This window comes from Equus quagga, chromosome 7 (assembly GCF_021613505.1).
Source record: "Equus quagga isolate Etosha38 chromosome 7, UCLA_HA_Equagga_1.0, whole genome shotgun sequence".
Classification (NCBI taxonomy): domain Eukaryota; kingdom Metazoa; phylum Chordata; class Mammalia; order Perissodactyla; family Equidae; genus Equus; species Equus quagga.
The window spans coordinates 38,687,104-38,714,670 of NC_060273.1; the positions used below are offsets into that span (position 1 = coordinate 38,687,104).

The following is a 27,567-nucleotide window of genomic DNA, read 5'->3' on the forward strand; positions in this document are numbered from 1 at the left end:
ATGTTCTCTGTGATAATAAAAGTCAGTCAAAGTATGTCTGCATGCCATGTAGATCGCTTTTACCCGCCTCCCACACATTTCTTTCTTACAAATGCTGTGGTCTGCCAGATCCAGCAGGGTACTTGAAAAGCAGGCGTGGAGCTCGGAGCACTCTACCTGTGTTTTGAAGTTTGCTTATTGCTCAGATGAAGTAATCCTGCGGCCGAGGCTTACAGGAAGGGTCTGGTCAATAGCGTTGCATTTACTGACAGTCACTCACACAGTGGGGGGCCTCGGGGGGGCCGTAACTGTCTGCGTGCTTAAGGCTTCAGTCCAGCCAAACCCAGAAACATTGGTGGGTGCGTTAAGTTCTTCTAGTTGCGAGAAACAGCGACTCACGCCATCTCGGAAAAGTGGAGTGAGCTCTTGGGAATAATGGAACAGGTATTTCGGCTGTGTGCCATGTGGCCCAGCCCCGGGACCGCAGGAAGAGGCAGAGCCAGAGTCCCATCGGCCTCGGAGACTGGCAGAGAGACCTGACCGAACCACCCCCACCCACCGCCCCATCTGGAAGTCTTGTATTTGTGTGTTTTCTTGTGTCTTACCTGCTGGTCCTACTGGAGTGACGGCTCCTTGAGGGCAGCTGTGCTTTATCGCTCTTCGCCCAGCACCTGGAGCAAGGCCTGGCATACCACAGGTGTGACATGTTGCGTGACCCCACAAGTCTGCTGACCCAGAGCCACCCCAGAGTCCTCTGCGGCAGAATTCACGAAGGGTCAAGCTAGGGGCTCCGAAAGCTTGGTCCATTTCTCACTCCTGAGTATCAGCTTGCATACCCAGCGGCCTCCTGGACATCCCCCCGGGGTGACTGATGGGCACCCCAAAACCACCACTGTGCCCCAAGGAAACCGCCTTCTTCCTGAGTTCCTTCTCTTGGTAAGCAGCACCACCTTGTACTCACCTGCTCACTCCACAGCACTGGGTCACCGAGTCTTGGGCATTCTGCTTCCAGAATGTTCTCGGTTCCATCCCAGCTTCTGCCTCCTCTCTCATGTCTACAGTGTCAGGACATGAGTCTTGGTGTTTACAGGGTTGCCTCCCTCTGGCCCGTTTGCTGCTCTGCTGGCAGGCCAGGCCCCTTCTCACCCGTCTCCTCCTGCCCCTCCAGATTGGCTGTTGGAGACACCACATCCTGACGCCTGGGCCGGCTTTGGGGTGCCCTTCTCACGCACACACCCCGCACCAAGCACCCATGTCTGCCTCTCTCAGAACCGCTTGGTGCTCGGCGATTTGCCTACCTGGCCAGGCAGAGAGACAATGCAGTCTCATCCCTAATGATGTCCCTGGCGTCTACCCCGGTGGCTGCCACATAGCAGAAACTCCCTAAATATTTGTTGAGTGAGTGAATAAATTAGAAGATGGAATTATTTCTGCAGAATGCTCTCTGAGGTTCTCTGGTCTCAGTCTTCAGTTGTTCACATTGAACCCTGCTCCTGAGACGGACACTTTCCGTTGAGGGAGAGTGCTCTGCGGCATTCGAAGAGCCTAAATTGTGAGAGAACGGGATGTATCTTTCACTGCGTTGTTGCAGCTGAATAGCGCTCTGAACTCCCCTTTTGCTTTGGTGTCACTATGAAGATTTATCTGCCTGCATGGACGCTTCTATGACACTTAGCAGTCGGGGTTCATCAAACCTGGAAGGCCTTGGGTTTCATGGCCAGTGCTGACGTCCAGAATCTGGGTTTGGTTCAGCAGCTCTCCTGCTGGCATCCCAGGCTTTACACACACAGCCGAGCGTGGCGTCCCCCTCCGCCCCAACCGTTCATCTCCTGCAGTGGTGTGACGGCTCCTCCGTCTTGTCGTCTGCCACATCCAACATCCCAAATGATGTGGTTTCTCCTTCCAAAAGCTCCTTCATGTTAAAGACCCTAAATAGACATTTAAATGCACAGTCGTCCTGATGAGTCCTCCAAAGAGTTAAGAGTTAAGACCCCTCGTTTACATTCTTTCTCATTTGCCGTCAGATCACTGCTCAGTCCCTAGTCAATTTTGAGAGTATTTTAGGATCCCTTTGATTGGAAATATCCTGCTTGCTTTGGCAGAGCATGCTGTCCTTCCGCACTGCTGTGGTCCTCGTGTCCTGGGGGTGACTCCTCAGCGCCGTGGCACCTCCCCTCGCTGCGTCTCGGGAACCATGCTGAGCCCCAGGGAGAGAGCAGGGAGCAGATCTGCCGGGTGGCTGCCTGTTCTCATGGACGGTAGAGTCTGGTGGGAACACGGGCATTAAAAAGGAATTGCACAAGTAATGAGTTTGGGGGTGATGAGTGCTTCGAAGGCAGAGCCCTTTGGGCATGACAGTGTAGATCAGGAAGGAGTGGGCAAGCTCAGAGGCGGCCACCCTGGGGCAGTGAGTGAAGTTGGAGAGAAATGGCAAATTTCAGCTGTTGGTAGGAGGTAGAACAGGTGTGGGAGAAGGCGACTAGGACAGCTCTAGCCCAGGCCTCACTTACCGCACGTCAGTTCCTTCATCTCTCGATAACAGTCCTTGTTGCCATGGTTGCATCTGGATACAAGATTAAAAGGAAGACCAACAAAAAGTCTGGAGAACTAGCGTCCTCTTCCTAATTCTTGATCGTCTCTAATTGTTGTCCTGGTTGAAAATGGCCCTTGCCTCTGCTGTCAACGTCATAGCTGTAGGAGAGTAGTTGACATTTAGATTCATAAGCAAGTTAGAATTTTATGTCATTAATTTATGTGGCTTCATCTGTCTGTTTTATCCTGGACAAATTTTAGATCATAATGTGTATGGTCAACATACAGGAATTATCTTAAATTTGCAAATATGTAAATTTTTTTATTCTACATCTCTAATTGAGATTTATATTTATTAAGTTGCTAATGATTAGCTGCGTGAGGAAAGGCACTGTGCCCGTCTGCCAACATCATGACTTGATAAGGACACGTGAGCAAGGACCCCCCCCCACCCCGCCACCGGACAAGGAGTTCCTCTCCGGCAAGCTCCCTAATTGGGAGGCCAGCCTCCTTTTGCACTGGAACCCATATTCGTGGTGAGAGCAGAGTTCCATGACTCTCTGTCAGCAACAGTAACCCCAGGTGTGCAAGAAAAAACTCAAGGTATACTCTTTAAAGAGCCATATTCTCTCATCCCCTCGGCCGCACTCCCTGCGGTCCACCGGGAGCCTTGGCCCCTGCTCTCCCATGTAGGTGCTGAGAGCCCACACAGTAGCTTCCAGAAGGTCTTCCTTGACTAAACAGGCAAAGTAGGTGGACTTCATCCCTTACTGTAATGAAACAAGAAAAAAATGTCTCCACTCTTAAAATGTGACCCTCTCTGATAGCTAGGAATATCCTGGAATGGCCTCTTAAAGGCTTTTGTGTAGCTGGAATTTTACTGTGTTCTGAGCAAAATTTTGATGGTATGCATAATCTGCCAGTAATTAACCTTGCGTGGGTGACTTGCTCTTGCTTTTTGGTACTTTCTCAGATTTTTTACACTGATCCTGTATTTATCTCTATAATCGGGGGAAAGGCAAAAATCAGTAAAATACTCAACTTGTGACCTTAGTTTCTGAATACCCCTTGTTAATGGATTACAGATAAGAACTTAAGCAATAGTCGATGGACATTTATCAATTTGTGTAAAATATGACTGTGACTTCTCTGTCCCAGAAGCCTCTTGGTTAATGGTATTTTTTTAAAGTTCCTAGAAATGAGGAAAAGAGAGAAAGTCGGTGGAGCCACCACCTGTGGTTGGTGTCACAGAACTTCTCTGCTTTGGCTGCAGAGTTCATTGGAAGAACCTCTTTGCAAGTTCTCGTTGCCTCCTTGCCTCTGGCTGTGGCCCCCTTAAAAGAAGCATCTTTTGGGACCAGCCCGGTAACATAGTGATTAAGTTTGTACACTCTGCTTTGGCACACAGGGTTTGTGCATTCGGATCCCAGGCACAGACCTACACACTGCTCGTCAAGCCATGATGTGGCAGTGTCCCACATACAAAACAGAGGAAGATTGGCACAGATAGTAGCTCAGGGCCAATCTTCCTCAAGCAAAAAAGAGAAAGATTGGCAACAGATACTAGCTTAGAGCCAATCTTCCTCACCAAAAAAAACCCAAAAAGAATCATCTTTCACTCCTTGCTAAGATGTGGTTTAGGTCCAGCAGACACAAACACAAAGACAGTGCCTGGAAGGGTTTATTTTAAGATTTAAATCTTAGGAAGCACATTATCAGTGACATAAAATATTCATTGACTCATGAAACCCTGCTAGAACTCAGTGTTTCGTGACTGACTTCTCTCACTTTATTTCCCTAGGATGACTGCCCTGCAGTTGTGTGCAGAAAGTCTTAGTTTTCATGAATCCTGGGAGAGAACTAGTTGAGAACCCACTCCAAAATGCCCCTACTCCCTGGTGCCCCTGAGGGGGTTTGATTTGGACTTAGGAAAACTTCCTCTCCTGTGAATATCCCCCCTGGCCCAGCATTGGAAGATCCAGAAATAAAGTGGAACGTCGTCGTTTTTGAGAACTGCTTGTTAATGCCCCTCTGTAAGAATAGAACACTAATCTGGGCCTTTGCCCCTCACACTAGTTTCAAGCAAGGCCACGCTGTCGGTTAAAATTAGAAAACACCATTCCTTCCGTTCTTCTAACTTCTTCCCTATCAGCCGCCCGCTCAGGGATCCCATAGCAAGACTCCTGGGAAAAGGTGACAAGACCTTAGGATTAGTTAGAAATACCCAGTTGCTTCTGATACTGAGGTTTCAGTCCATGTGCTAGTCGGGGGCTTTTTTGAAGGCTGTGGAAGTGTGGCCGCTCCCGCCGGATCCCGTAAGGCTGCTCCAGTCCTTGTGTTCTGGGTCTCCTGGCGTTGGCCACGGAGCCAGTGCCCATGGCCCCTCCAGAGAGAACTCTGCAGCCTCAGGAGCCGGAGATCACAGGGTCCCCAGACACATTTTCAGTTTACTGGCATCAAACCTTGTGTTTCACACGTAAGAGTCAACCACCAGCACCGTAACGGGACGGAAAGGGCCCTGGGGCTGCAGCGTGGGGTGAAGCCTGTGGGTTGCAGATGCTCTCCCGTCTCCCTCCTGGGCTGCGGGACCGGAGCTGGTCCAGCGTTGGGGACAAAAGGACGAGGGACAGTGATGCTCTGCCCAACACTGCATGCTGGCCAAGGAAGCAGCTTCTCCACCCTCCGTGAACAGCTTACAACAAACTTGGGGCCTGACAGCTCCCCATTTCACGTCCCCAGTGTTTGCAGGCTGAGCAGTTAGCCATAAACATTTTAAAGGAAGCAGCCTGACAACAGGGGAGTTCGCACACATGCCTGCCCTCTTCAGGACCGTCCCTCTGCGTTCCTGTCCTCACACGGCTCGGGTGCGGGCACTCGCTCCGAGGGACTTGGGGACTCCGTGGTTCACTGTGTGGGGTGGTGTGTCGCCTCCTTCCCCCCTCGCTGTGACTGGGGTGGTCCTGGCACACTTGATATCTAGACAGCTTTTCATCAGTTGCTCATCAGCATGCTAATTGCTGTATGACTAATTATGCCCTGAATTCCAGTTGATTTTCTTAATGAGACAGCTGGGTTAATTATGTAATCGTATGATTACATTAGCCTAGAGTGCCCTGGCGAAAAGCAGCGGCTGCCACGCCGTGATGTCATCACAGGGATGGCACTCACAAGGGGCACGCTCATCCTCTGGCGGGTGGCAGGGGACGCCGTTGCCCGCAGGGCTTTCGGGGCAAACGTGTGCTCCGGTTTAGTGAGGTCCGTCTTTTCAGGCCTCACGACTTACCTCCCTGCAGGCCCCAGAACCCTGTCCCCGTTCCCCGGCGCACTGTGGCCCCCACGGAATTGGAAGCCCTGCTCTGCAGCCTGTGTAGCTCTCTGTGACCTTCGGCACTGTCCTCTCCGTCTTCCAGAACTCCCCTGCACCGAGACCGTTGGGCTTTATCGGGGCACAGCAACGCGTCCTTCCCAGTGACCCAGGGCGTCCGACACGAAATGTGCCAGGGTCCCTGGAGGGCCAGAGCAAGTTAGTTACCTGAGGTCTAAACTGCATAGCCGGCCCCACCCTCGTTCCCACTCTGGCCCATACCTGTCCTGTTTCGTGCCTTCTTTCTGTCCTGACTGCTACACATCTCATGTTTTGCTGGGAAAATACATGTGATCAGAAGAAGAAGACGCCTTCCAGCCACTGGCCAACTCTCTACTCCCCATCCCGGCAAAGCTCCTCTGAGTCAATTCCGCCCGCTGAGCCCACCTGTTAGCCGCTTACACTCTTCCTTCACAGGCCTCCCTGGCCTTCCTCTCAGTGTGGGAGTCCCCCGGGACCCTGTTCTTAGCCTGTCTCTTTTCTCCGTTTACATTCTCTCCCTCGGTGACTTCTGATGTCCGTTGGGCTCTCAAACTCCACGTGACCACAGAGAAGGGCTGGTTTCCCCCAAGCCCTCCCAGAGAGGTGCATGGTGTCACCATTCATGCCACTGCTTAGGCCACGAATGCGGGGGTCAGCCTGAAGTCCTTTCTTTCCCTCACACCTATAGCCAGTCTGTCAGGAAGCCCTATTGACCAGCTCCAGAATGTGTCCCAAATTCGACTGCTCAAGGCGTCGCCCACCACCTCCCTCGTCCAAGCCCCCTTCCCCTGCTCGCTGGGCTCACCACCTTCATTCAGCCCCCCGTCCATCCTTGACAGCAGCCACACGGGTCTGAGGCCGTGGTCTCCAAGCTGCTATTAGTCATCTACCCCAACAGTAAAAATCTTGAATTTGCACCCTTAATGTATTCTTATTATTTATTTACTTATTTAAATGTGTAATTACAGCAGAGTATTAAATACATTGTAAATCATATACTAAGAATAGAACTAAAAGGATGTGATGAAGAGTAAAAAGGACTTAAAATTTATATTTTATTAGGGGTACAAAAGCTTTTTGCTCACTATAAAATTAGATTTTAGGGGCTGGCCCCGTGGCCGAGTGGTTAAGTTCGCACACTCCGCTTCAGCCACCCAGGGTTTCGCCGGTTCAGATCCTGGGCGCGGACATGGCACCGCTCATCAAGCCATGCTGAGGTGGCGTCCCACGTGCCACAACTAGAAGGACCCAAAGTCAAAATATACAACTATGTACCAGGGGCCTTTGGGGAGAAAAAGGAAAAGTAAAATCTTTTAAAAAAACTTACATTTTGGAATCAACTTGTTTGAGGCATAATTCATATAGGATAAAATGTACCCATTTAAGTGTGCAGTTTGATCATATGGCCAGCCTCACAATCAAGATACAGAACGTTTCTGTTGCCTCAAAAGTTCCCTATGATCCCAGACCCCAGCCACCACGGATCCGCTTTCTGTCGAGCTGGGTTAGAGTCGTCATTTCTGGAGTTTCACGTAAATGGAGCCAGTGGGTGTGCCCTCCATTCTCGTGTGTCCGGCTTCCTTCACTCAGCCCGGTGTTTGGGTGTTGCTGTCACCGTAGTCTCAGTACCCTCTCATGGCTGGGTGGGCTCCACTGGATGGATGCACAGCGGTCTGCTTACCCGGCCCCCTGTTAGTGGACAGGTGGATTGTTTCCAGTGTGTGGCTGCTACGGGTAAACCTGCTGTAAGCATCACGGATAGTTGTCATGAGGACACAGGTTTGCATGTCTCATAGGTCAACTCCTAGGGCTAGTATTGCTGGGGCATAGGGGAGGTGCGTGTTTAGCTTGATAACAAACTGTTAAACTGAGTTTCAAAATGTTTGTGTCCTTTTGTCCCCCACAAGGAACACGTGAGAGTGCAGTTGCTCCGTGTCCTCTCCGTCACTTGGCATGGTCCATCTTTTCAGTTTTAGACTTCCTAGTGGGTGTATAGCAGATTTCATTGTGATTCTAATTTGCGTTTTCCTGGTGACTAATGATGCTAGATATTTTTTCATGTGCTTTTGGTCACTTAGAGATCTTCACTTATAAAGTGGCTGTTGAAATCGTTTGCCCGTTTTTTTTTTAGCAGGTTGTTTGTCTTACTATTGTTGTAAATTTTTAAAGTATTGTAGATATAAGTCCTTTGTCAGATATATGTCTTGTAAATATTTTCTCCCAGTTACCATTTGAAAAGTAAAAGTTTTTTATTTTAATGCGTTCTAATTTATTATGTTTTTCTTTTTTTGGTTCTTGCTTTTTCTGTTTTGAGAAATTTATTGCCTAACTCAAGGTCATCAATTTTTTCTCGTGTGTTTTTAGTGAAGTTGTATAGTTTTATCCCTTACCTTTAAGCTTATGATGCATTTTGAGTTAATTTTCACGTAGGGTATGAAAGAGGGTCAAGGTTCATTGAAAATCAGTGGATGATACATATATGTGTGAGATTTTTTTCCTAGACCCTCTTATTTCCTTGATCTGTATGGCTATCCTTATTTAATATCACACCATCTTGATTACCGTAGCTTTATAGTCAGTCTTGAAATTAGATGATATAAGTCCTTTATCTTTGGTCTTCTTTTTCAAAATTGGTTTTGCCAGTTGAGTTTCTATACTGATTTTAGATTTAGCTGATCGGTTTTTACAAACAAGCCTTCCAGGATTTGGAGCAGGATTCCACTGTATCTGTGGATCAGCTCGAGGAGCATTGACACCTGTAACGCTGCCGAGCCTTCCAGTCCAAGCGTGGTGTATGTGTTGACGTCTTCTTTCATTTCCCTCCGCAATGTTTGTAGTTTTCAGTGTACAAGCCTGGCACATGTTGTGTTCAGTTTATCCCTAAGTATGTCATGTTTTTGGATGCTATAGTAAATGATGTTTCCTTTGTAATTTTCCTTTCCAATTGTTAGTTGCTTTTGTATAGAAATGCCATTAATTTTCATGTAATAATGTTATATTTATGACCTTTTAAAACTCATCTATTAGTTCTAGAAGGTTTTTTGTAGCTTCCCCAGGATGTTGTATCTTGAATATTCCATGTACCCTTGAAAAGATTGTGTACTTTATAGTTTGTTGAATGGAATGTTTTATAAATGTAAGTTAGATCAAGTTGGTTGATACTGTTGTTCAAGTTTTCTATATCCATATTGATTTCCAGTCTGTAATGCTGTATATTTCTTTCTTTTTTTTTAAAGATCTGTTGCCAGTCTTTTTTTCTTCTTCCCCCTCAAACCGCCCAGTACGTAGTTGTATATTCTAGTTGTAGGTCCCTCTGGTTGTGCTATGTGGGACGCCGCCTCAGCATGGCCTGATGAGCGGTGCCATGTCTGCGCCCAGGATCCGAACTGGCAAAACCCTGGGTGACCGAAGTGGAGCGCGCGAACTTAACCACTTGGCCACAAGGCCAGCCCCACATGTTTGTTTTTCTTGCTTTTTTTGCAGGACTAGGACCTCTGGTACAATGTTAAATAGAAGAGGAGAAAGCAGACATCCTTACGTTGGTCCCAACACTAGGGAAAAGTGTTCCGGGCTTTCACCATTAAGCATGATGTTAGCTGTTGGGTTTTTTGTAGATATTCTTTATAAGGTCAAGGAAATTCCCTTCTATTCCTAGTTTGCTGAGAGTTTTTGTTGTGAATTGGTATTGAATTTTGTCAGATTTTTTCTGCATCTGTTGAGATGTTGTATGATTTTTCTCCTTTATTCTCTTAATATGTTGAAATAGTTTGATTGATTTTCGAATGTTAAAGCAATCTTGCATTCCTAGAATAAATCTTACTTGGTTATGATGTATTATGCTTTTTAGAACTTGCAGGATTCCATTTCCTAATATTTTACTACGGACTTTTGCATTTTAAGTTCATAAGGAATATAGGACGATAGCTTTTTGCTGGGTTTTTCCCCTTTAATGTCATTGTTGGGTTTTGGTATCAAGGTAGCGCTGGTCTCATAGAGTGGAGATCAAGAGTGGAGACATGCTCCCCCTTCCTCTCTCTGCTGAAAGAGTTTGTGTAAGCTTGCTATTATTTCTTCCTTAAAACTTCTCTAGTTCACCCGTGAAGCCATCAAGAGCTGAGATTTTCTTTGTTGCAAGGTTTTTAGTTACAAATTTAATTTCTTTAACAGATATAGGGCTACTAAGATTTTTTATTTCTTCTTGAGTCAGTTTGGTAATTTTTCAAGGAATGATCCATTTCATATAAATTATCAAAATTTTTGCCACAGTGTTCATAATATTTCATTATCTGTTAAATATCTGTAGGATGTGTCGTGATGTCCCTTTTTTCATTCTTGATCTCGGAATTTATAAATTCTTTTTCTTCTTTTCTTGATCAATCTGGCCTAGAAGCTTATCAATTTTAATGATTTTTTTTAAGAACCAGCTTTTATTTGCATTGCTTTTTCTCTTTTTGCCCTGTTTTCAGTTTTATTGCTTTCTCTTCTTGTGATTTGCTAACTTCTACTTACTTGGAGTTTAATATGCTCTTTTTCAAGTTTCTTAAAGTGGAGGCTTAGGTCACTAATGTATTCCATTGTGGTCAGAACACGTGCTTTACATGATTTCTGTTCTTTTAAACTTTTCAGGACTTGTTTTATGGACCAGGGTATGTTCTGTCTTGATGAGTGTTCCGTGTGTGCTTGAAGAGAACACGTATTCTGTAATTGCTGAATGGAGCGCTCTGTAAGTGTCAGTCAGGTCAAGTTGGTTGATAGTGTTATTCAAGTCTTTTGTATCTGTACTGATTTTCTATCTAACTCTACTATCAATTAGCAAGAATGGAGTTTTGAAATCTTTATTATTGTGAATTTTTCTTTTTCTCCTTTCAGGTCTGTCAGTTTTTGATGCATGTTTTTTGAAGCCATGTTTTGGCATATATATCTCTTTAGTTATATCTTCTCAGAGATTTGATTATTTTAAGTTTATATAGTGATCTTCTTTATTCCTGGCCATGTTCCTTGTCCTAAAGTTTCTTTTGTCTGATTTTAACATAGGCACTCCAGCTTTCTTTCAATTAGTGTTCTCATGTTATATTTTTCTATCCTTTTGCTGTTAACCTGTCTTTATCATTATGTTTAAGCATCTCTTGTAAACAGCCATGACTTTCTTTCTTATCCAGTCTGACAATCTGCCTTTTAAGAGGAATGTTAGATCTTTTACATTTGATGTAATTATGGCTAAAGTTGGGTTTTAAGTCTGTTCTCTTACTGTTTGTTTTCTGCTTGTCTTACCTGTTTTTTATTGTATTTTCCCTGCTTTCTTTTGACCATTTTTTATGATCTTGTTTTATCTCCCCAATTGTCTTATTAGCTATAATTCTATGTCTTATTTTCTTAGTGGTTACTTTAAAGTTTACAGTAAGCATCTTTAATTTATCTCACTGTAGCTTCAAATAATCTTACATCACTTCACATATAAGAATCTTACATACGCTTTCATTTTCTTCCTCCTTCTGTTATTCATTTTACTTCTACCTGTGTTATAACTGTACAACATGTTGTTACCATTTTTGCTTTTAAATAGTCAAGTGTCTTTTAAGAAAATTAAAAATTAGAAAAATAGTATTTTATTTTTACCCATATATTTACCATTTCCGGTGGTGTTTATTTCTTTGTGTAGATCCAGGTTTCCGTCTGGCTTCATTGTCGCTCAGCCTATCGCGTCCGTTAACAGTTTTCATAGTGTAGGAATGCTGGCAATGAATTCTACCAGCTCTTGTTCATTTGAAACAAAAAAATGTCTACCTTGGCCTCATTTTTGAAAGATATTTTTTGCTGGGTATGAAACTATATGTTAGCAATTTTTGTTTTTTCTTTCTCAGAACTGACCTACTTATTTCTGACAGGAGGTCTCTGGTCAGTCTTATCTTTCTTCTCCTGTAGATAATGAGTCTTCTCTTCTCTGGTGTTAAGATTTTTTTTATTATTATTCTTTTCAGCAATTTGGTTATATTTATTGGTGTTCTTTGTATTTATCCTGCTTGAAGTTTGTTGAGTTTCTTCGATTTTTAGGTTTGTAGCTTTTGCCAAATTTGAAAAATTTCACCACTGTTTTTTAAATATGCCCCTCCCCTTCCTGGGCCATGTATGTTGCGTTGCCTGATAGTGTTTCACAGGTGGCTGAGGTTTTGGTAACTTTTCCAGTCTCTTCTCTCCATGCTTCAATTTAGACACTTTCTATGACTGTGGCTTTGAATTCACTGATCTTTTCTCTTTTGCAGTGTCTAATCTGCTCTTAAGCCAATCTAGGGAATTTTTTCATTTTAGACATTGCATTTTAAGCTCCAGAATTCCATTTTCTTCTTTATATCTTCCATTTCTCTCCTTATCATGCTCATATTTTTCTTTAAATCCTTGAGCATGCTTACAATAGCTGTTTTCATCTTTGTTAACTAATCCGTCATTCTTTGTCATTTCTGATTCTGTATTTATTAACTGATTTTTTTTTCCTGATTATCCTGCTTCTTTGCGTGTCTAGTAATTTTTGGTTGGATGGTGGGCATTGTAATTTTTAACTATCTGGATTTCGTTGTCTTTCTTAAGAGTGTTAAGTTTGTTTGGGCAGGCAGTTAAATTACTTGCAGATCAGCTCGATCATTCTGAGGCTAGTTTTTAAGCTTTTGGGAGTGAGTCTGGCGTCGCCTTTACTTTAGGGTTCCTTTAGCCCTCCACTCTGATATGGCCCTTCTAATGTCTCTACTGAATGTCCTGGCTATTCAGCAAGTCTCTCCTCTCTGGCCAGGTGCAACTCAGAAGTCTCCCAACCCTCTGTGAACTCTGGGAGTTGCTCACTTAGACTTTCCATATAATTCTTTGCCCAGCCTTGTGGAGTTTCACCCTATGCGGCTGCACCTTAGCTTTTAGCAACAGACTCTGCTCCACTGCAGATTTCTCTAGCTCTTTCTCTGCATATCCCCTTCCTTTCCAGTGCTCTGCCCTACACATTCCAGCTGCCCCGGCCTCCCAATCTTCTGATCTCTGTCTTTTCCACCCAGGAAGACATCATGCTCTGCTTCGGTTCCCCCTTCCTTGTGCTGCAATCCAGAAAGTGCTTCCTGGCAGAAAGTCAGAGTGGTCAGAGGACTCATCTCACTTGTTTCCCTTCTCTTGGGGATTAAGTCCTGCTCTGCTGGTTGTCCAATATCTGCAATGGTTGTTTCATGTAGTCTGCCTAATAGTCTAGTTTTTCATGGCTAGAGGTCAAGTCCAGTACCAGCTAATTGTCGTGGCCAGAAGTGGAAGTCTCCAGGTTTTGTTAATTTTCTCTTGGTTTAATGGCTGTCATAAATGTCAGGAAAAGATAACTCACAAAGTTACATAGATCCAAACCAAAGCAGTGCATTATTGACTATCTTTATGAAAATATGATTCATTTTTTTGAAACCTGTGTACCAATTTTAAGAAGGTGTTTGTTGAAATTCAACTAGTAAATTTTTATTTTCTCTGATATTCAACTTTTCTTGATAACTAGGCAGAAGATACTGTATTTTTTATTTTATAAACAAATGGTTTGAAACTTCTTTTGGCAAATATTTAATCAGGTTTGAGTTGGTTAGTAACAGGTGACATTTATTGAGTGTTGACTCTGTGCCTGGCAATTTTCTAAGATATGCAGATATTATCTTAGTTAATCCTCATGAAAATCTCATGGTATAGGCACAGTCATTATGCCTGATTTATAGATGAAGAAACTAAGATACAGAGAAAATAAGTAACTTGTCCAAAGTTGCACAACCAGTAAGTGGCAGAGTTGGGATTCAAACACAGGCAGTCTGACCCACATTTAAATCATTGTGCTGCACTCCTCCCATGATGTGAGGCATTGAGATGTTTTACAGAGGATGTTATCTTTCCCTATAAGTTTATATGATGATGGGAACATTTCTAAATATGCATTTGTAGACTGCTGTCACTATAGCATGAGTTTCTTTTGAGAAGTAGTTTTCTTCCCACTAAGTATTAAAGCATCACATTTACTTCAAAGACATAGGTTACGTATTTATTTTCTTCAAAAATGCCTGCCAGGCAGTGTATTACTGATAGCCGTCTGCCATCATAGAACAGGGCAGCTAATTTGGAACACTTAGCTTTTTCAAAGAAAATTGTGTAATTCATCTCTAAGCTTAAAACTCTTACATATTTTGCCACTGGAAAACCAACAAACCTTTTTGTGGTCAAAGTACTACAGTTTTCTTCTCGTGCCCCAGCGGCTCATCTTGCGAGAGTCCTTTTCATTGATGGTTTTCCCATCGGGAGGAGAACTGAATCCAAACTCAGGCTCTGGCTCATTTCAGATACTGTTTTTATGAGACTGACACACTACCTGCTGTACTAACCCGACACCTCAGACATTGTATCTTCAGCTCTAGAATTCATTTGATTCTTCTTTATATCGTCCTTTCTCTCCTTGATTGTGTTCATATTTTTCTTTAAATCATTGAGCACAGGCCTCCCTCTCTAACCACTTGTCCGTTGCCGCTCTCCCTTCCCTTCACAGCAGCCTCACTAACTTTGCTCTGTGTCTTGAGTATGCCAGGTCACACCCATGGCTGGACCTTTGCACTGCTGTTCTCTCTGCCAAGAGTGTGTTTTCACAGGTCTGAATCCCACTGTCACCTCCTCCAAGAGTCCCTCCCTGCCCGTCTGTGTCCAGGACCCATTCCCCATTCTCCACACCCTCTTTCCTCTCTTCATCTTGCCAGCACCTGAAAGGATTCTGTTTTGTTGGGCTTTGCTTTTTGTTGGATCCCCCACTTCGCTAGAACATCAAGTCTTTGAGAGCAAGGATTGTCGTCTTCGCCACCGTGTCCTCCTGGCACCTAAAATGGTCCTGATGCCATAGAACGTGTACAGGGGCCCCAGCAGTCAGACTGAACTGTTCTTTTGGGCATGCTGGGCACTTCCCTGCTCCTTGCTCCCCTGCGTGTTGCATCTTCCACGTGGACAGACTGCCCCACCCACTCCACGGGTCTAAATTCAGTCTCTTCTTTGGGAAAAAAAAATCTCCTTTTCCCACTTCTCTGTCTGGGAGTGATGTCCCACTCCTCTGCTTCGGGATGGCCCTTCTTGCTTTACCTTTGTTATTTGTGTATTTGTGAACATGCTCTATCCCTACCGCGAGGCTGGTCCCGGCCGTCTTGGCTGGTGTCCGTCCCAGTGCCTCACCCAGGCCTTGCCCAGAGCAGACGGATGCTTAGGAAATACTTGTTAAATTAGTACTTGAAGAGACAGTATAATCTGGTTGGCTGCTGGTTCAGGAAGCACAAATCTTAATTAAAATTTTGCATACCTGTTTGCCTGGCCATCTTCTCTCCTCCCCCTGTCCCTGTCCCTGGGTGAGATGCCAGCGCGTGACGCATTGCAGAACCCTCTCCGCCGACCTCTGACCGTGATGGCTGGAATTAATGAGATAATGTTACATGGGCTTGGGAGAAGATGCTGAATAAATGCAGATGACGGTATTATTTGTTTGTTGTAATTATGTTCTTTGAGTGTTGTGTTGCATAATGGGCCATATAGTGCCTCAAAGAGTGTTTGAGGAATTACCTGTTAGATGGTTGTCAAACACATTGCAAGTCTGTCCCGTTGGGTGGATGCATGTTGACGTGGAGGAGGCTGGGCAGACGGAGCTTGCAGGATTTGTGTCTTCCTGTTCCACGTATGGGTGTGTCCTCTTGCCTCCCCGAGACAATTCCCTAATTGAGCTGCTGAGATCGGAGGCTTGTGACGTTCAGAATAAGACCTAACAATACTTGTGTGGGGTTTAAATGGCATTGGAAATCATTAACGAGACAAAAAGCTATGATTTCGCCTAGATTAACGTTCAGGTTGGGGTTTGGCGTGCCGAAATTCATTGTTTTGGTCTCCAGCCCAAACATGCTGGAGTCATTATACTGTCATGCGGTAATTAGCTGTTCCTTTAATACAAGTAATAAAAATTAAGCCTAAGAGGTACTTTAGCAATGCCTTTTACATAATCCAAAACAATGTTCAGATGCTGTCGGCGTTTAGGCATTCAGCTGTACTGTAGTAAAGTTTGAAGTTTAATGCATAGAGACGTTTGAACATTCAGTTCATTCTTTATCCTGTGACCAGTTTTGCTACTTAGCATTAACCTTTAATCGTGTTAAATTAAATATACATGCCATAATGAATAATGATGAGATTGCCAGAATTTTCATTCACAATATAATGCTTTGAAAATTTGTCTAAAGGTCTAGTTACCATTCACTTGATAATGTGTATGTTACTTTTATATGTCACTGAATTCCTTGCTGAATCGAGCGAGGGAAGCTATTTTTCATTCGAAGCAGACGTAGCGGGTCCTGGCCTTTTAAAAGGAACGGACTGGGAAAGTCGTCGGCAGAAATTTTAGGGATAGAGGGCACTATACTAGCTGAGCTCTTTAAAAATATAATTTGTGCTGGCAATTGTGCCAGAAAGTCTCCATGAGTGGACGTTAATAGAATTTTATACAAGTGCAGCGTTCTTCTCAGTCCGTCCGTGACCTCTGTTTCAAGTTCAAGTTGTAGTTCTATATGAAGTGGGGCCATGGGCATGCTGTTTATGTCCTTCACGCCATTTTCCCAGCGTGAGGCCGTGGGCGGAGGAGTGAAAGGGTGGGGGGTGGGAAGGTACCCTGGAAAGATGCTGAAATTAAAAAGAAAAAAAAACTGCACCTGGAATGTTCTGAGGAATTCAGTCTTTAGTGTTATTACTACTCCTACTTACAAGGAACCGTCTCCCCGAAATAGCTTTTGAAATCTAATTAAATATAAATATTTTAATGCTGATTAAAATAATAATGAAAAGCCACAAGCGAGAAAGGGATATACTCATAAAGTGTATATACACAGAGAATAAACGCCCGACAGCCAAGGGTTTCACATGATGGACAGTGTTGGTGTTAAACCCCACGGGCAGGTCTGGTGCCGCTGGGCTGGATGTATCCCAGTGCCTGCCTTTTATAAACTCTACAAAGACGTTGGCATCTCAAAGAGTTCCTGGCTCCTGGTGGACTCGCCAACAGAGGCACAGTGGATCAAGCCCTCGTTTCCAGGAACCAGGGGTGGTCTGAAAAATTAATGACTCCGGTATCTGAAAATTAAGTGAGCTCTTGAATATATACCCTTGTTGATCCACTGGCTTGGTGTTTAGCATTCCTCAACCAGAGACTAAATCTTTACAGCCATCTCCCCAGTGATGCTGGCCTCCATGCCAGGAATATCTTCCGTAATCTTTTCTAAGCCCAGTGGACTTGGGTATTCTTCTCCTCTGACAAAGCCTGAGAATTCCAGAGGAAGTGCTCCCCTGGTGCCCGGCAGGTGGATTATAAGTGCCTCATAGGCAGCAGAAGAAAAAATACAGATGCAGTTGACGCCAGGGAAACATTTAATGTCTCTCCATTTTGTGCTGAATTAATGGTAATTGATGGCAAAGGCCAACAGTTAGCACTGTAAATCCATGTCTGCAATCTCTAATTTTAGGTTAAAATTCAATTTTTTGTAAGTAAATCTGATGGCAGATTGTACATTGAATTAACCACCAGACCTCATCTTACTGGCCCGGATGCCCTCTCCTGCCCTTTCGACTATAATCAGGAGGGCGGTGCCCTCCTGACTGGCTGGCTCGCTGGCCTAGGATGGGTCACAGCAGGCTAGTCACCAGCTGTGCCTCTGGGGAAGGGCAGAAACCTAGGGTCCTCCAGTCTTCAGATCACCAACTGCTGAGCCCTGGCTCTAAAGGAGGCTCCCGATGGCAGGGGATCATGTCCTAAGTAGAGTGGCTTCTCAGAAAGCCCATGTTTGTTTCCTCCGCTCCTTCAGGGACCTTCCCTGTTGGAAGAATGGTCACTTGGAATTAACAGACTTGGGTTCACGCGCTCTCTGCCCACTCACTGCCCTTGGGCAAGGCGCTCGGCTTCCCTGAGCTTCAGTCCCACCTCTGTGAAAGGAACGTGATCGCATCTCACACCCCCTCCCAGGGTTGTTGTGGGGCTCAAATGAGAAAATGTCTGAAAAAGTGTCTTAGGACTGCCTGACGCTCTCCGGGTGTCAGGGGTTCTTTCCGACAGCATAGAATTGTTGAAAACAGATTAAAGCTCGTGAGCGCCTCCTGCACACCCTCCCAGTGGGGCGCTAGGGTCATGGTTGATTTTCCCAGGTCTTCTCGCCTTGCTCCCGCCCCCACCCCCTGTATCTCTCTTTCTATCAAATCTAAGGTGTCACAGCACGCCAGAGCAGTGGACAAACCCAGGGAACCACAGCCATTCCCACCCCACTTTCATGTGTTCAGGATCCTGGAGTGGGTCTCTGTGCCATGTCCTCACTGTCATCTGTGTACACATCCTTTGTAGGCCACAGAGAAGGCCCCAGCCAAACATGGGGCTCCCGGGGGCTCTTGCAGGAGGCGGTGAGGCCATAGGGGCCCCAGCTTCTGGCAAGTGGTGGCAGCCCCGGGGGACCTGCTGGAGACGGACCTCCCGGGCGCCCAGGAGACCTGCCCCAGCTCTCCGTGTGACCCTGAGGGTGGCTCGTCTGTGTCCACAGTGGGGTGACTTGTGCTTTCCTCTCTTGCAGATCCCGTGCCAGCTCTGGAGCTGGGGCAGCAGCTCCAGGTCAAAGTGCAGCGGCTGCACGACATTGAAACAGAGAACCAGAAACTTAGGGAAACTCTTGAAGAATACAACAAGGAATTTGCCGAAGTGAAGAATCAAGGTTGGTGGAAGACGTGCTCGGCGCTTTTCTCTTTTCCTTTTTGTCTCCTTTCTTTTCTTTTTTTTTAATTGCCTTCGCCACACTGTTGGGACTAGCTCTAATTGTCGTATACGTCATAAAGTCGGGGTGGGGCAAGACTCGGAGCCTTTAAAGAGAGATAATAATAATGCTTCGCTGTTTAGAAGTAAAGCTTTCCTCTGCACATGTAACTACATAGGATTTTATTGCCCTCCGACGGGACGGGTCAGGATGCTTTTAAAATTCTTCCTGGATCAGCATGTGATAAGATCTACCTTTTAAAGGACGGATGCGTTGCCTGCGGGTGACACCTGTCAGGGCGCCAGCTTATGATCAAAGGGCCACGTTCAGTCAGTCATTTAATAATTGCTGCCGATACATTAAGGCTGGAGACGCATCCTTCGAGTCTGCATGCTTGAGCACCACTGTTTCCTTGTCAGCGTCACCTACTCATTATGGAAAACAGCCCCTTGGTGCAGCGGCCCAGCCGCCAGCCCAGCAGAGAGGGCAGAGGCTGCCTGGCTTTTCCTGTCGGGGAGGAACAAAGAAACCTCTGCTACACCGAACATCCAGATGTGTTCAGAGTCTGGGAGCCTGTGGCTTCCTCGTCTTGAGGAGAAATCATAACCCCATCTGACCACAGCTGTTGGTTTTCCAGCCAAATCCAGGGAGAAATTCACCCATTTGTTTTTGTTTAGGGGTGTCGGTGAGGAAGGAGCTAGAAAGGAAAGGCAGGCTGTTTGGGTGACTCCCTCTGGGTGGCTTCCCGTTTCATATGCTCCCGGGCCTGGATAAAGAGTTCACTGGTGACGATTGTGAAGAGTGTTCTCAGGCCTTGAGACCATTGGGGACAGGCTTGCAGTCAAGGCTTGTCCGGGGGAAGGGTCCAGGAAGAGGCTGATGGGAAGCTGGAAGGTTCAGGCCTGAGTGGTCCTGAGGGCCTTCCTCAGGGGAATGGGCTGGGGAGACAGCTGAGACCCCACCTCGATCTGGCGCCACAGGGAACGGCGAGCCTTTGAGACTTGGAGGCGCTGCTCTGTCCTTGCTTGGAAGTGAGGTGTCGGACTTCCCATGCTGGGGTCCGGGTGAGAGATGGGTGGCCTCCCCCAGCAAGAGTTATTTTTTGTCAGAATGGGCCACGTGCTCCGGTGAAAGATAACCCGTCAGTCTGTGCATTTACGGACCACACGGACGTTGTCGCTGCACCTACCCCAAGGACTGTCCTTTGGATTTTCCTTCCAGTGACCTCTGGCATCTATTTTGACAGATCCACTCTGTGTCTCCTTTAGTTTGCTTTTGTTTTGTGGGAGGACAGTGCAGGTGGCCCAAGGTCTCCATGTGGCCACCTCCCCCACCTTGCCTCGTCAGCCCCCAGGGCTAGGTGCCCTACTGCCGGGTTGCACAGGGCCTGACAAGGAGCCACAAGCAAATGTGGGATGTCCTCCTCCCCAAAGGCCTCATCCAATGGGTGTTTTTAAATGAAATATATGATCCAAGACTTAAGAACAAAGGCACCTGGGGCAGACTGACCTGGTCGGAGCCCCTTCGTTGCCACAACTTAGCTGTGCGACCTTGAGCGAGTGATGTCACTGTGTGACAAACCTCCCTTTCTTGGTGGGGGGGACTCCCATCCTACCCACGCGGGATTGCTGTAGGATTCAGTGAGAGCGTGTGGGGGAAGCACTTACAGCTGTTCCAGACACTCAGTAATATCAGCTGCTCTCATTGAACACTATTGTTTTTTCCAGAAATTTCCTCCGCTTCTCTTTACTTATTGATATCTTTACAGATTTTCCCAGCCTCCAGAAAAATGTCAATTTCCTCTCCTTTCTCCCCAGTATAAGATGGTCATTGTTTGGAAGGGTTGGGGCGCACGTCACTTGTCCCATCATCACAGCCTTACTGTAGGTTGATGAAAAGTTACGCAGGAAAGGAATTTCTCTACCGTGTGCCATAAGTCTCCCCCCACCCCATTTAAAGATGAGTAAATTGGGGCGCTGGGCACAGCAAATGAGAGCAGAGCCCCGCGGTGTCCTTTCTGCCCTGCTGTTCCTCCTCCTCACCTGCCCTCACATGAGGATGCTGCTGGGCCACAGCTGCTGGACAGAGAAGGGCCGGAGGCTCCCGAACCAGTCAGCCACTGGTGTTGGCTTGGCCGGTCAGTGACCAGCCCACCCAGGGTGGGGGTGGCAAAGAGACCCCATCAGACAGAGTGCAAGCTCCCAGCTAGTGCCCCAACTTCCCTGGAAGGAGCATAGATGTGTCACGCTGAGAAACCCCATTGGAATGAGCACTGGGGCCCAGGAGCTCAACAGACATTTCCAACTGTTGTTAAAGGCGAAAATGCTGTACGTTTGCACGGTCACATAGACCACTGACTTAAAGGAATATACGAGTGTTTTCAGAGGTGAGCTGTCTCGGTGTCCATCTTGGAAGTGTTCCACCCTGGCCCAGCTTTGGCCTGGTCAGTATGGCTTGAGAGTAATGTGTATCACTAACCATTACGTTCATGGAGCGTTTCGTTCAGGTTCAAAACAACCAGCCTAAAAGGCAGAAAGCCCCCCGTTCTTCTTTCAGATGCCCTGACGGTGTCATTGGTTTTAATCCCCTATCTCCCTCCAGGGAGAACCCTCTGGGCTCCACTTAATGCAAAGGGCTAATTTCTCCTCTTAACGAAAGAGCCTTTGGCTCTTCCACGTTCAGCTGTGTGGGCGCTGAATGCCCAAGTGATGTTCTCCTGTCCTGCCCAGCGTGTCCGTGCAGCCCAGGGAGCCAAAGCAGACATGAGTTTCAACCTGAGGGAACAAGGGCCACCAGTCCAAGCTCTTACTTCGGCAAAGACATTCTCCCGTGAGCCTGGAGCCCCGTTGTCACAGGTCCCGTCTGGGCCTCACCCTGGCCAGCCTCGCCTCGGCTCTGTCATTCGTTCATGCCCTGGCCATTTCCCGAGCGCCACCTGTGCCAGGTGCTGGACCTGCAGAGAGCCACAGCCTTGCCTTCTGAGAGGTGGATTTGTGCTCAGCAGGTGCAGTTCCCCAAGGGCTCCCCTGTCCTGAGAGCCAGGACCGCCCAGCGTGCAGAGTGGCGTGGAGGCGTCTATGGGAGGGAGCACGTGGAGTGGTCCTGCCCTAGAGCCACCAGCGGGTTGGAGTTAGGACCTGCCCCGTTCGTTTCATCTGCTTTGGTGTCCGCATTTGGGGTAATTGGAGTGACAGCTGTAAACGTACACTCGGCAGTGGGGGCGCCTAGGCTCTCCAGGGACAGCTCTGCCCCTCAAGGGGCCCTGTGTCCTGAGCTCTGGGCGCTGCAGGCTCCTTTGTCGCACAGCACTGCTGCCCTGCCCCTGGTGCTCACCCTCCCTCAGGTACGGCTTCCCCAGGCCCTGCATCCTCTGCTCTGCATGCTCAGCCCCGGTCCGCCCAACTCTGGCCAGGTGGGGGGTGCTCTTGGCACCCAAGCTTCGGGCAGGGCCCTTCCACCGAGGATGTGGCACTGTATCCACTTGGCGCACCGCCTGTTTCACCTCTCTCAAAACGGCAGAGCTGCGGCCGTGGCCAGGGAGGCCTGTGACTGCACCTGACTTTGCCCAAGACCACTTCTTCCAGAAGGTGCACACGACTATGAGCTGTGTTCTTCGTAAGAAAGTACTTAAACCCATACTAAAACTTTATCAATCTTCCCTCAGTCGAGGACTAATTTAAGACTCATCAATAAGGTGATATTATATTTTACTGTTGATCCCCCCCCCCTTTTATTTTAAGTTGTATTAGAGAAACCATAGCTCTTCTTCCCAGCAAAAATCCATGGATCCTCCTCAGCCTCAACGTTTAAAGTTCAATTTAACATTTAGGGAGAAAAAAGGTCTCCGAAGGGACTCGTAGCCATTGATTTTGTGTCAGAGTTGAAGAGCGAAAGTTTAAAACACACTGGTCCGCCCAGGTTACGAAGGCCTTGTAAAGAGCCATGTAGAATCGTGCTTCTCTCACTGTAGTTGTTTTTCTTTCTGCAGAGGTTACGATAAAAGCACTTAAAGAGAAAATCCGAGAATATGAACAGACTCTGAAGAACCAAGCTGAGACCATAGCTCTTGAGAAGGAACAAAAGTTACAAAATGATTTTGCAGAAAAGGAGAGGTGAGTGTGTGTTCAGGTCCACTTGAACTGACGTAACGTTTTACCTCTAAAGCTTCACCTTACAAGACAGTTTTAAAAATCTATCTGTGAAATAAGCCCAGGTTGTAAACCAAAATCCTTGGGGTTCCAGGTAAAATTTTGTTTGAGAAACAAAAGTGGCCCAGGGTTTGCAGGTTCGGATTCCAGGCACAGACATACACACCGCTCATCAAGCCATGCTGTGGTGGCATCCCACATACAAAATAGAGGAAGATTGGCAACAGATGTTAGCTCAGGGCCAGTCTTCCTCACCAAAAAGCCCCAAATCAAAGGTGTCCCTTATTCTGTAATTTCTGAGTCTCCCTTGAGTGACATTGTACCAGTCTTTCCTCATTGGGGGATGGTTTCTGGGGGTCAGTGGGCCATGCGAGTCCAGGGGTTGAGCATGTATGGCTGGCACATGGCAGTTGTACCTGAGCTGAGCAGAGAGATGGAAAGACCATCCCCCACTGCAGGTCCTCTCTTAAAATAATTTTGCTATTTAACATCACACACATACACATAATATCTTGGGATTCGTAAAAATTTTTTGCCTCTTCTCATCTTTTCCTTACGTCACACTGCTTCATATGTCAAGGAGTGGATATCAGTAAAATATCCTACTGCGCCATCCAGCTGCTGGGAGTTTTAGATTTCTGGTGGCCTGCTTCACCCAAAACTTTTGCACAAACAGTGAGTTGGTTTTTCACTGGTGACGATTTAATGAAAGCACTGTCAGGACTGTTGAACTTACCAATTCAAAGGGCATGCCAGGTTTTTTTAGACCTCTGGTGAAATTAAGATTTTAAAGTTTCGCCCTATCATGGAGAAATGTGTACGTCCATTAACAAGAGGCATCAAAGGTATGCTGACAGGTAGGAGGCCAGCCTGACGGTGGCATGGGCTGTTGTCATGCTGTTTCCCATTGACTTCGCATGCAGCTCCTTGGACTTCTAGAAGTGGGCTCCTTGAAGCTCTTGGAGCACCAAGGCCTCTCTGGAGCACTGTTAAGCTGGCTCCATTTAGAAAAAAATGGCCGCTCCACTCACTGAGTGCCCATGGCAGACCTGCAGAGTAGACGATCTTATTTTACAAACAGGGAGACCTGGCCTCAGATTAGGGACCTGCCCACACTCTCCCAGCTGGTCAGCCAGAGGTGGGGCTGGGGCCTGACCCACCACTGCGCCCCTGGTCTCCCTTGTGCTCAGACATGCTCAGAAGTCCTCACTGTGGGACCAGGGCCGAGCCCAGCGCTGAACAGAGACGCCACACCCACACTGCTGGGAGAGCGGCACCAGGTGCAGCCCCGGAAAGGGAGGGGGCCACACAGAGGGTCAGGGCTCTGAAAGGGGAGTGGCCTCTTGACCAGCAGATATGGACCTAGTGCTCAATACGCCTCCTAGGAAAGCACTTTACACCCAAAGAGATGTCTCACCACGTTATTGATAATGGCGGGGCGGGGTGCAAGCAATCAGAACGCCCTGCCAGTGAGAAATGGGTGAGTGAAAGATGGGCCGTCCCTACCTGGAACACTATGCAGCCATTCAAATAGTAGTTACATAGAATTTGCAATATCACCAGAAATGTATCCGGCATCACGTGAAGTGAAAAATGCATGCTGCAAAGTTATCTGCGTAGAGCAGGCTCATGGAGTACAGAAGTGTGGACATAAATTAATCAGTAATTCACTGTTATTAAGCTGCCTCTCCAAATTAGGCAAAAGGATTAATTATATTAAAAGTGTAACTGACTGACCGCTGGGGATGGAGCGTAAAGCTACATCTTTACCTCATTCTTTACACCAAAAAATTGAAATAGATTTAGGAGTTAAATATTAATAATTAAATCATGTACATACTGGAAGAAAACTTGGACAAATATTTTGTTTTTAATAATTTTGGAGGAGGGAATCTCTCTAAGCATAAAAGAAAAGTTATATTTAAAAAAAAGCTATGTAACTATGACTACCTAAAATTTAAAAGAGCTTTTTAAAAACAAATAACAATAAACAGCATTTTAAAAACATCAAAAAACTGGAAAGAAATATTTTCACCACTTAAGAAAAAGGGCTAATTTTCTTTATATACAAAGAGCTCTTAAAAATTAATGAGAAAAAATCAGTGCTGCAAAAAACGGGCAAAGGAGATAAGCAGAGAGTTCATACAAAGAGAAATGCTCAGCTTTACTCAGCAGCGAAATGAAGTTTAATTTTATCCAGTGTTGGCACGGGAAACGACTCTCACATATTGTTGGCAGGAGTTAAATTGGTGAGGTTTTTTGTTGGGAAGTTTCTCGATGTCTATTGAAAGAATTGCATATACCCTTTGACCATCATAATTGCTCTGTTACGGTTTTATCCAACAGATTCACTCTCAAAGTAGGCAACAATATCTATATAATGATCATTGCAGACTTGTTTAGTAGAAGGTAACAGTAAACAATCTAAATGTCTGTGGAGGCTTGGGTAAGTTAATTATGTAGTAAGAGTGAAGAACTCTGTATGCTGGAGTAGAACCTTTCCAAATTATGGAGGTAAGTGAAAAAGCAAGCTGCAGAGCACCGTGTGTGCTGGGATCCCTTTTGTAGTAAAAGAAAGGTGGGGAGAGTGCATGTTACACCACAGTGTATTACATATGAGTGTGTATTACATATTATACTACAATATGTTAAATGAGTGTATATCACACTACAGTATATTGCATATAAGTGTATATTACATTACAGTATATTAAATATGAGTGTGTTTTACACTACAGTATATTCCATATGAGTGTATCACACGAGTGAATATTATACCATGGTATATTACATTGAGTGTGTATTGCATGAATGTATATTACATTACAGTATGTTATGTATGAATGTATATTACAAATGACTATATATTACACTATGTTTGTTGCATATGAGTATATATTACACTATAGTATATTCCATGTTGCATTGTGTTTCTATACATATAGAAAATTGTTAGAAGGCTACAAAAGAACTCTGTCTGAGGAGGAAATACAGCCAAGGAAGGAAAAGGACATTTTACCTTCCACACTCTTGTAATATTTGTGTGTGTGTGTGTTTTTTAACTCAGAGCATATATTAGTGTTATAATTGAAATACGTGAAAATGTGAGCAGTCCTTTTCCGTAGGTGATGGAAATTTGGGTGATTTTTTTTAACTGTAATTTCTGCTTTTCTGTACTCCCAGGTTTATTATTATGAGAGCATGTGTTATATTCATATGATGTAAAAATAATAAACTTATTTTTAGAGATTTTCTGCAGATTAGGAGGAAGGAATGCTATTTATTGACCAGGGAATTCACTTGGAGATCATGGGAAATAGAAATATGTGGAATGTAGTTTAAAACATTCCTAATTTCCCCATTAGGTATTGGAGTTGCATTTGCATTCCATTACAACAGAAATGGAACAGCTGTCACATCTATTTAGTAGCTCCTTTCTTCCAACAAATTCCTTCAATTGTGTCAGCAGAATGTAAATGTATCATTCTTCTTGGGCTAACTTCAGAAAACAATGAGTGCATGATGATGGTTGGGTTTTTTTGGGTTTTTTAAAAAATATCTGGCATTTCAAGAACAAGTTACATTTATGATAACCTTCTACATCAATTACCACCTGTCAAGTCCCACAGGATGCAACTTCATGTTATAACACGTGGGTACCAAGTTGGGTGTCAAGATCAGAAAGTGGACCCCCCAGTGCTCTTGGCGTGACGAGTGACACCCGATCGTACGCCTGTCACTGGCTGTGTGTATTACAGTGAAGATGCTCCAGCACACACACGATGTGTAAGTTGGGAAACAAGATGACCAATTTGGCTTTATTCTCTTCCTTTTCAGAAAGCTGCAAGAGACCCAGATGTCTACCACCTCAAAGCTGGAGGAGGCGGAACATAAGGTTCAGACTCTGCAAACAGGTGTGTTCGTCTTCCTCCTAGTCCAGGTGACGCAGGGAAGACTGGCATGTGGGAAGTTTGCTGGACCTCCTGGTCCCTCCACGTCCCCTCTGACACCTGTTGAGCCTGGAGGAGTGAAGGGAGCCAGAGTGCCTCGGAGAGCACCACCCCAACCTTGACTGAATTAGTCACCCACATTGAGCTGTTAACGTTGAGGTGGGAGGATCTGAATTCCATTTTCATCCCTTCCACAAGCCATCCTGTCTTCCTGCTCTTGTTCCAACAAACACATCTAAATCACCAAACTGTCAAGGACTGACAGTTCATTTGGAACAATAATAGGGAAAAAAACCTTATTTCTACCCTAAGTGAAGTTAAGGAGAACAGTAATAGCAGACCTTTAAGATCAAAAAAATGCCAAAAAAGGTTATACCGAAGTTTTTATCATTTCTTTAAACTTCTTTTTTCTTCCTTTTCTTTTTCTTTTTGTTCTGAAAGGGAAACCACACTATATATTTAATTTAAATGTGGAAAAATAACTTAGAAGACATCATAGTCCACGTTAAAACACAGATAACAGAGTGGGAGAAAATAATCACAACAAATTGAAAAAACAAGTGAATAATGTCCAAAAAATGTAAAGCCCTCCCATAAATCAATAAAAATAGAGAAACATCCCATAGAGCAGCGGGCTAAGAGTGCGAACAGGCAGGTTGCAAAAGAAAGAAATGCACGTGGCCCGTATACATATGAAGAAATGTTAACCGTTTCTAACAGTCAGGGAGATGCTAATTAAATCAGTGAAAGATTGTTTTGCCTGTCAGACTGTCAGAAATTCTTAAATTGATAATATCCAGTGTTGATGAGAATATAGG

The 27,567-nt window shown here is 45.5% G+C and overlaps 1 protein-coding gene across 1 annotated transcript in view; it reads left to right on the plus strand.

Moving 5' to 3' along the window:
* CUX1 (cut like homeobox 1) overlaps positions 1-27,567 on the plus strand; it is a 339,593-nt gene that overhangs the window by 192,198 nt on the left and 119,828 nt on the right. The window contains exons 5-7 of the mRNA XM_046667235.1: positions 18,475-18,612; positions 22,640-22,763; positions 26,637-26,713. Coding sequence (XP_046523191.1) covers positions 18,475-18,612; positions 22,640-22,763; positions 26,637-26,713 — 339 coding nt within the window. The remainder of the gene's footprint in view (positions 1-18,474; positions 18,613-22,639; positions 22,764-26,636; positions 26,714-27,567) is intronic.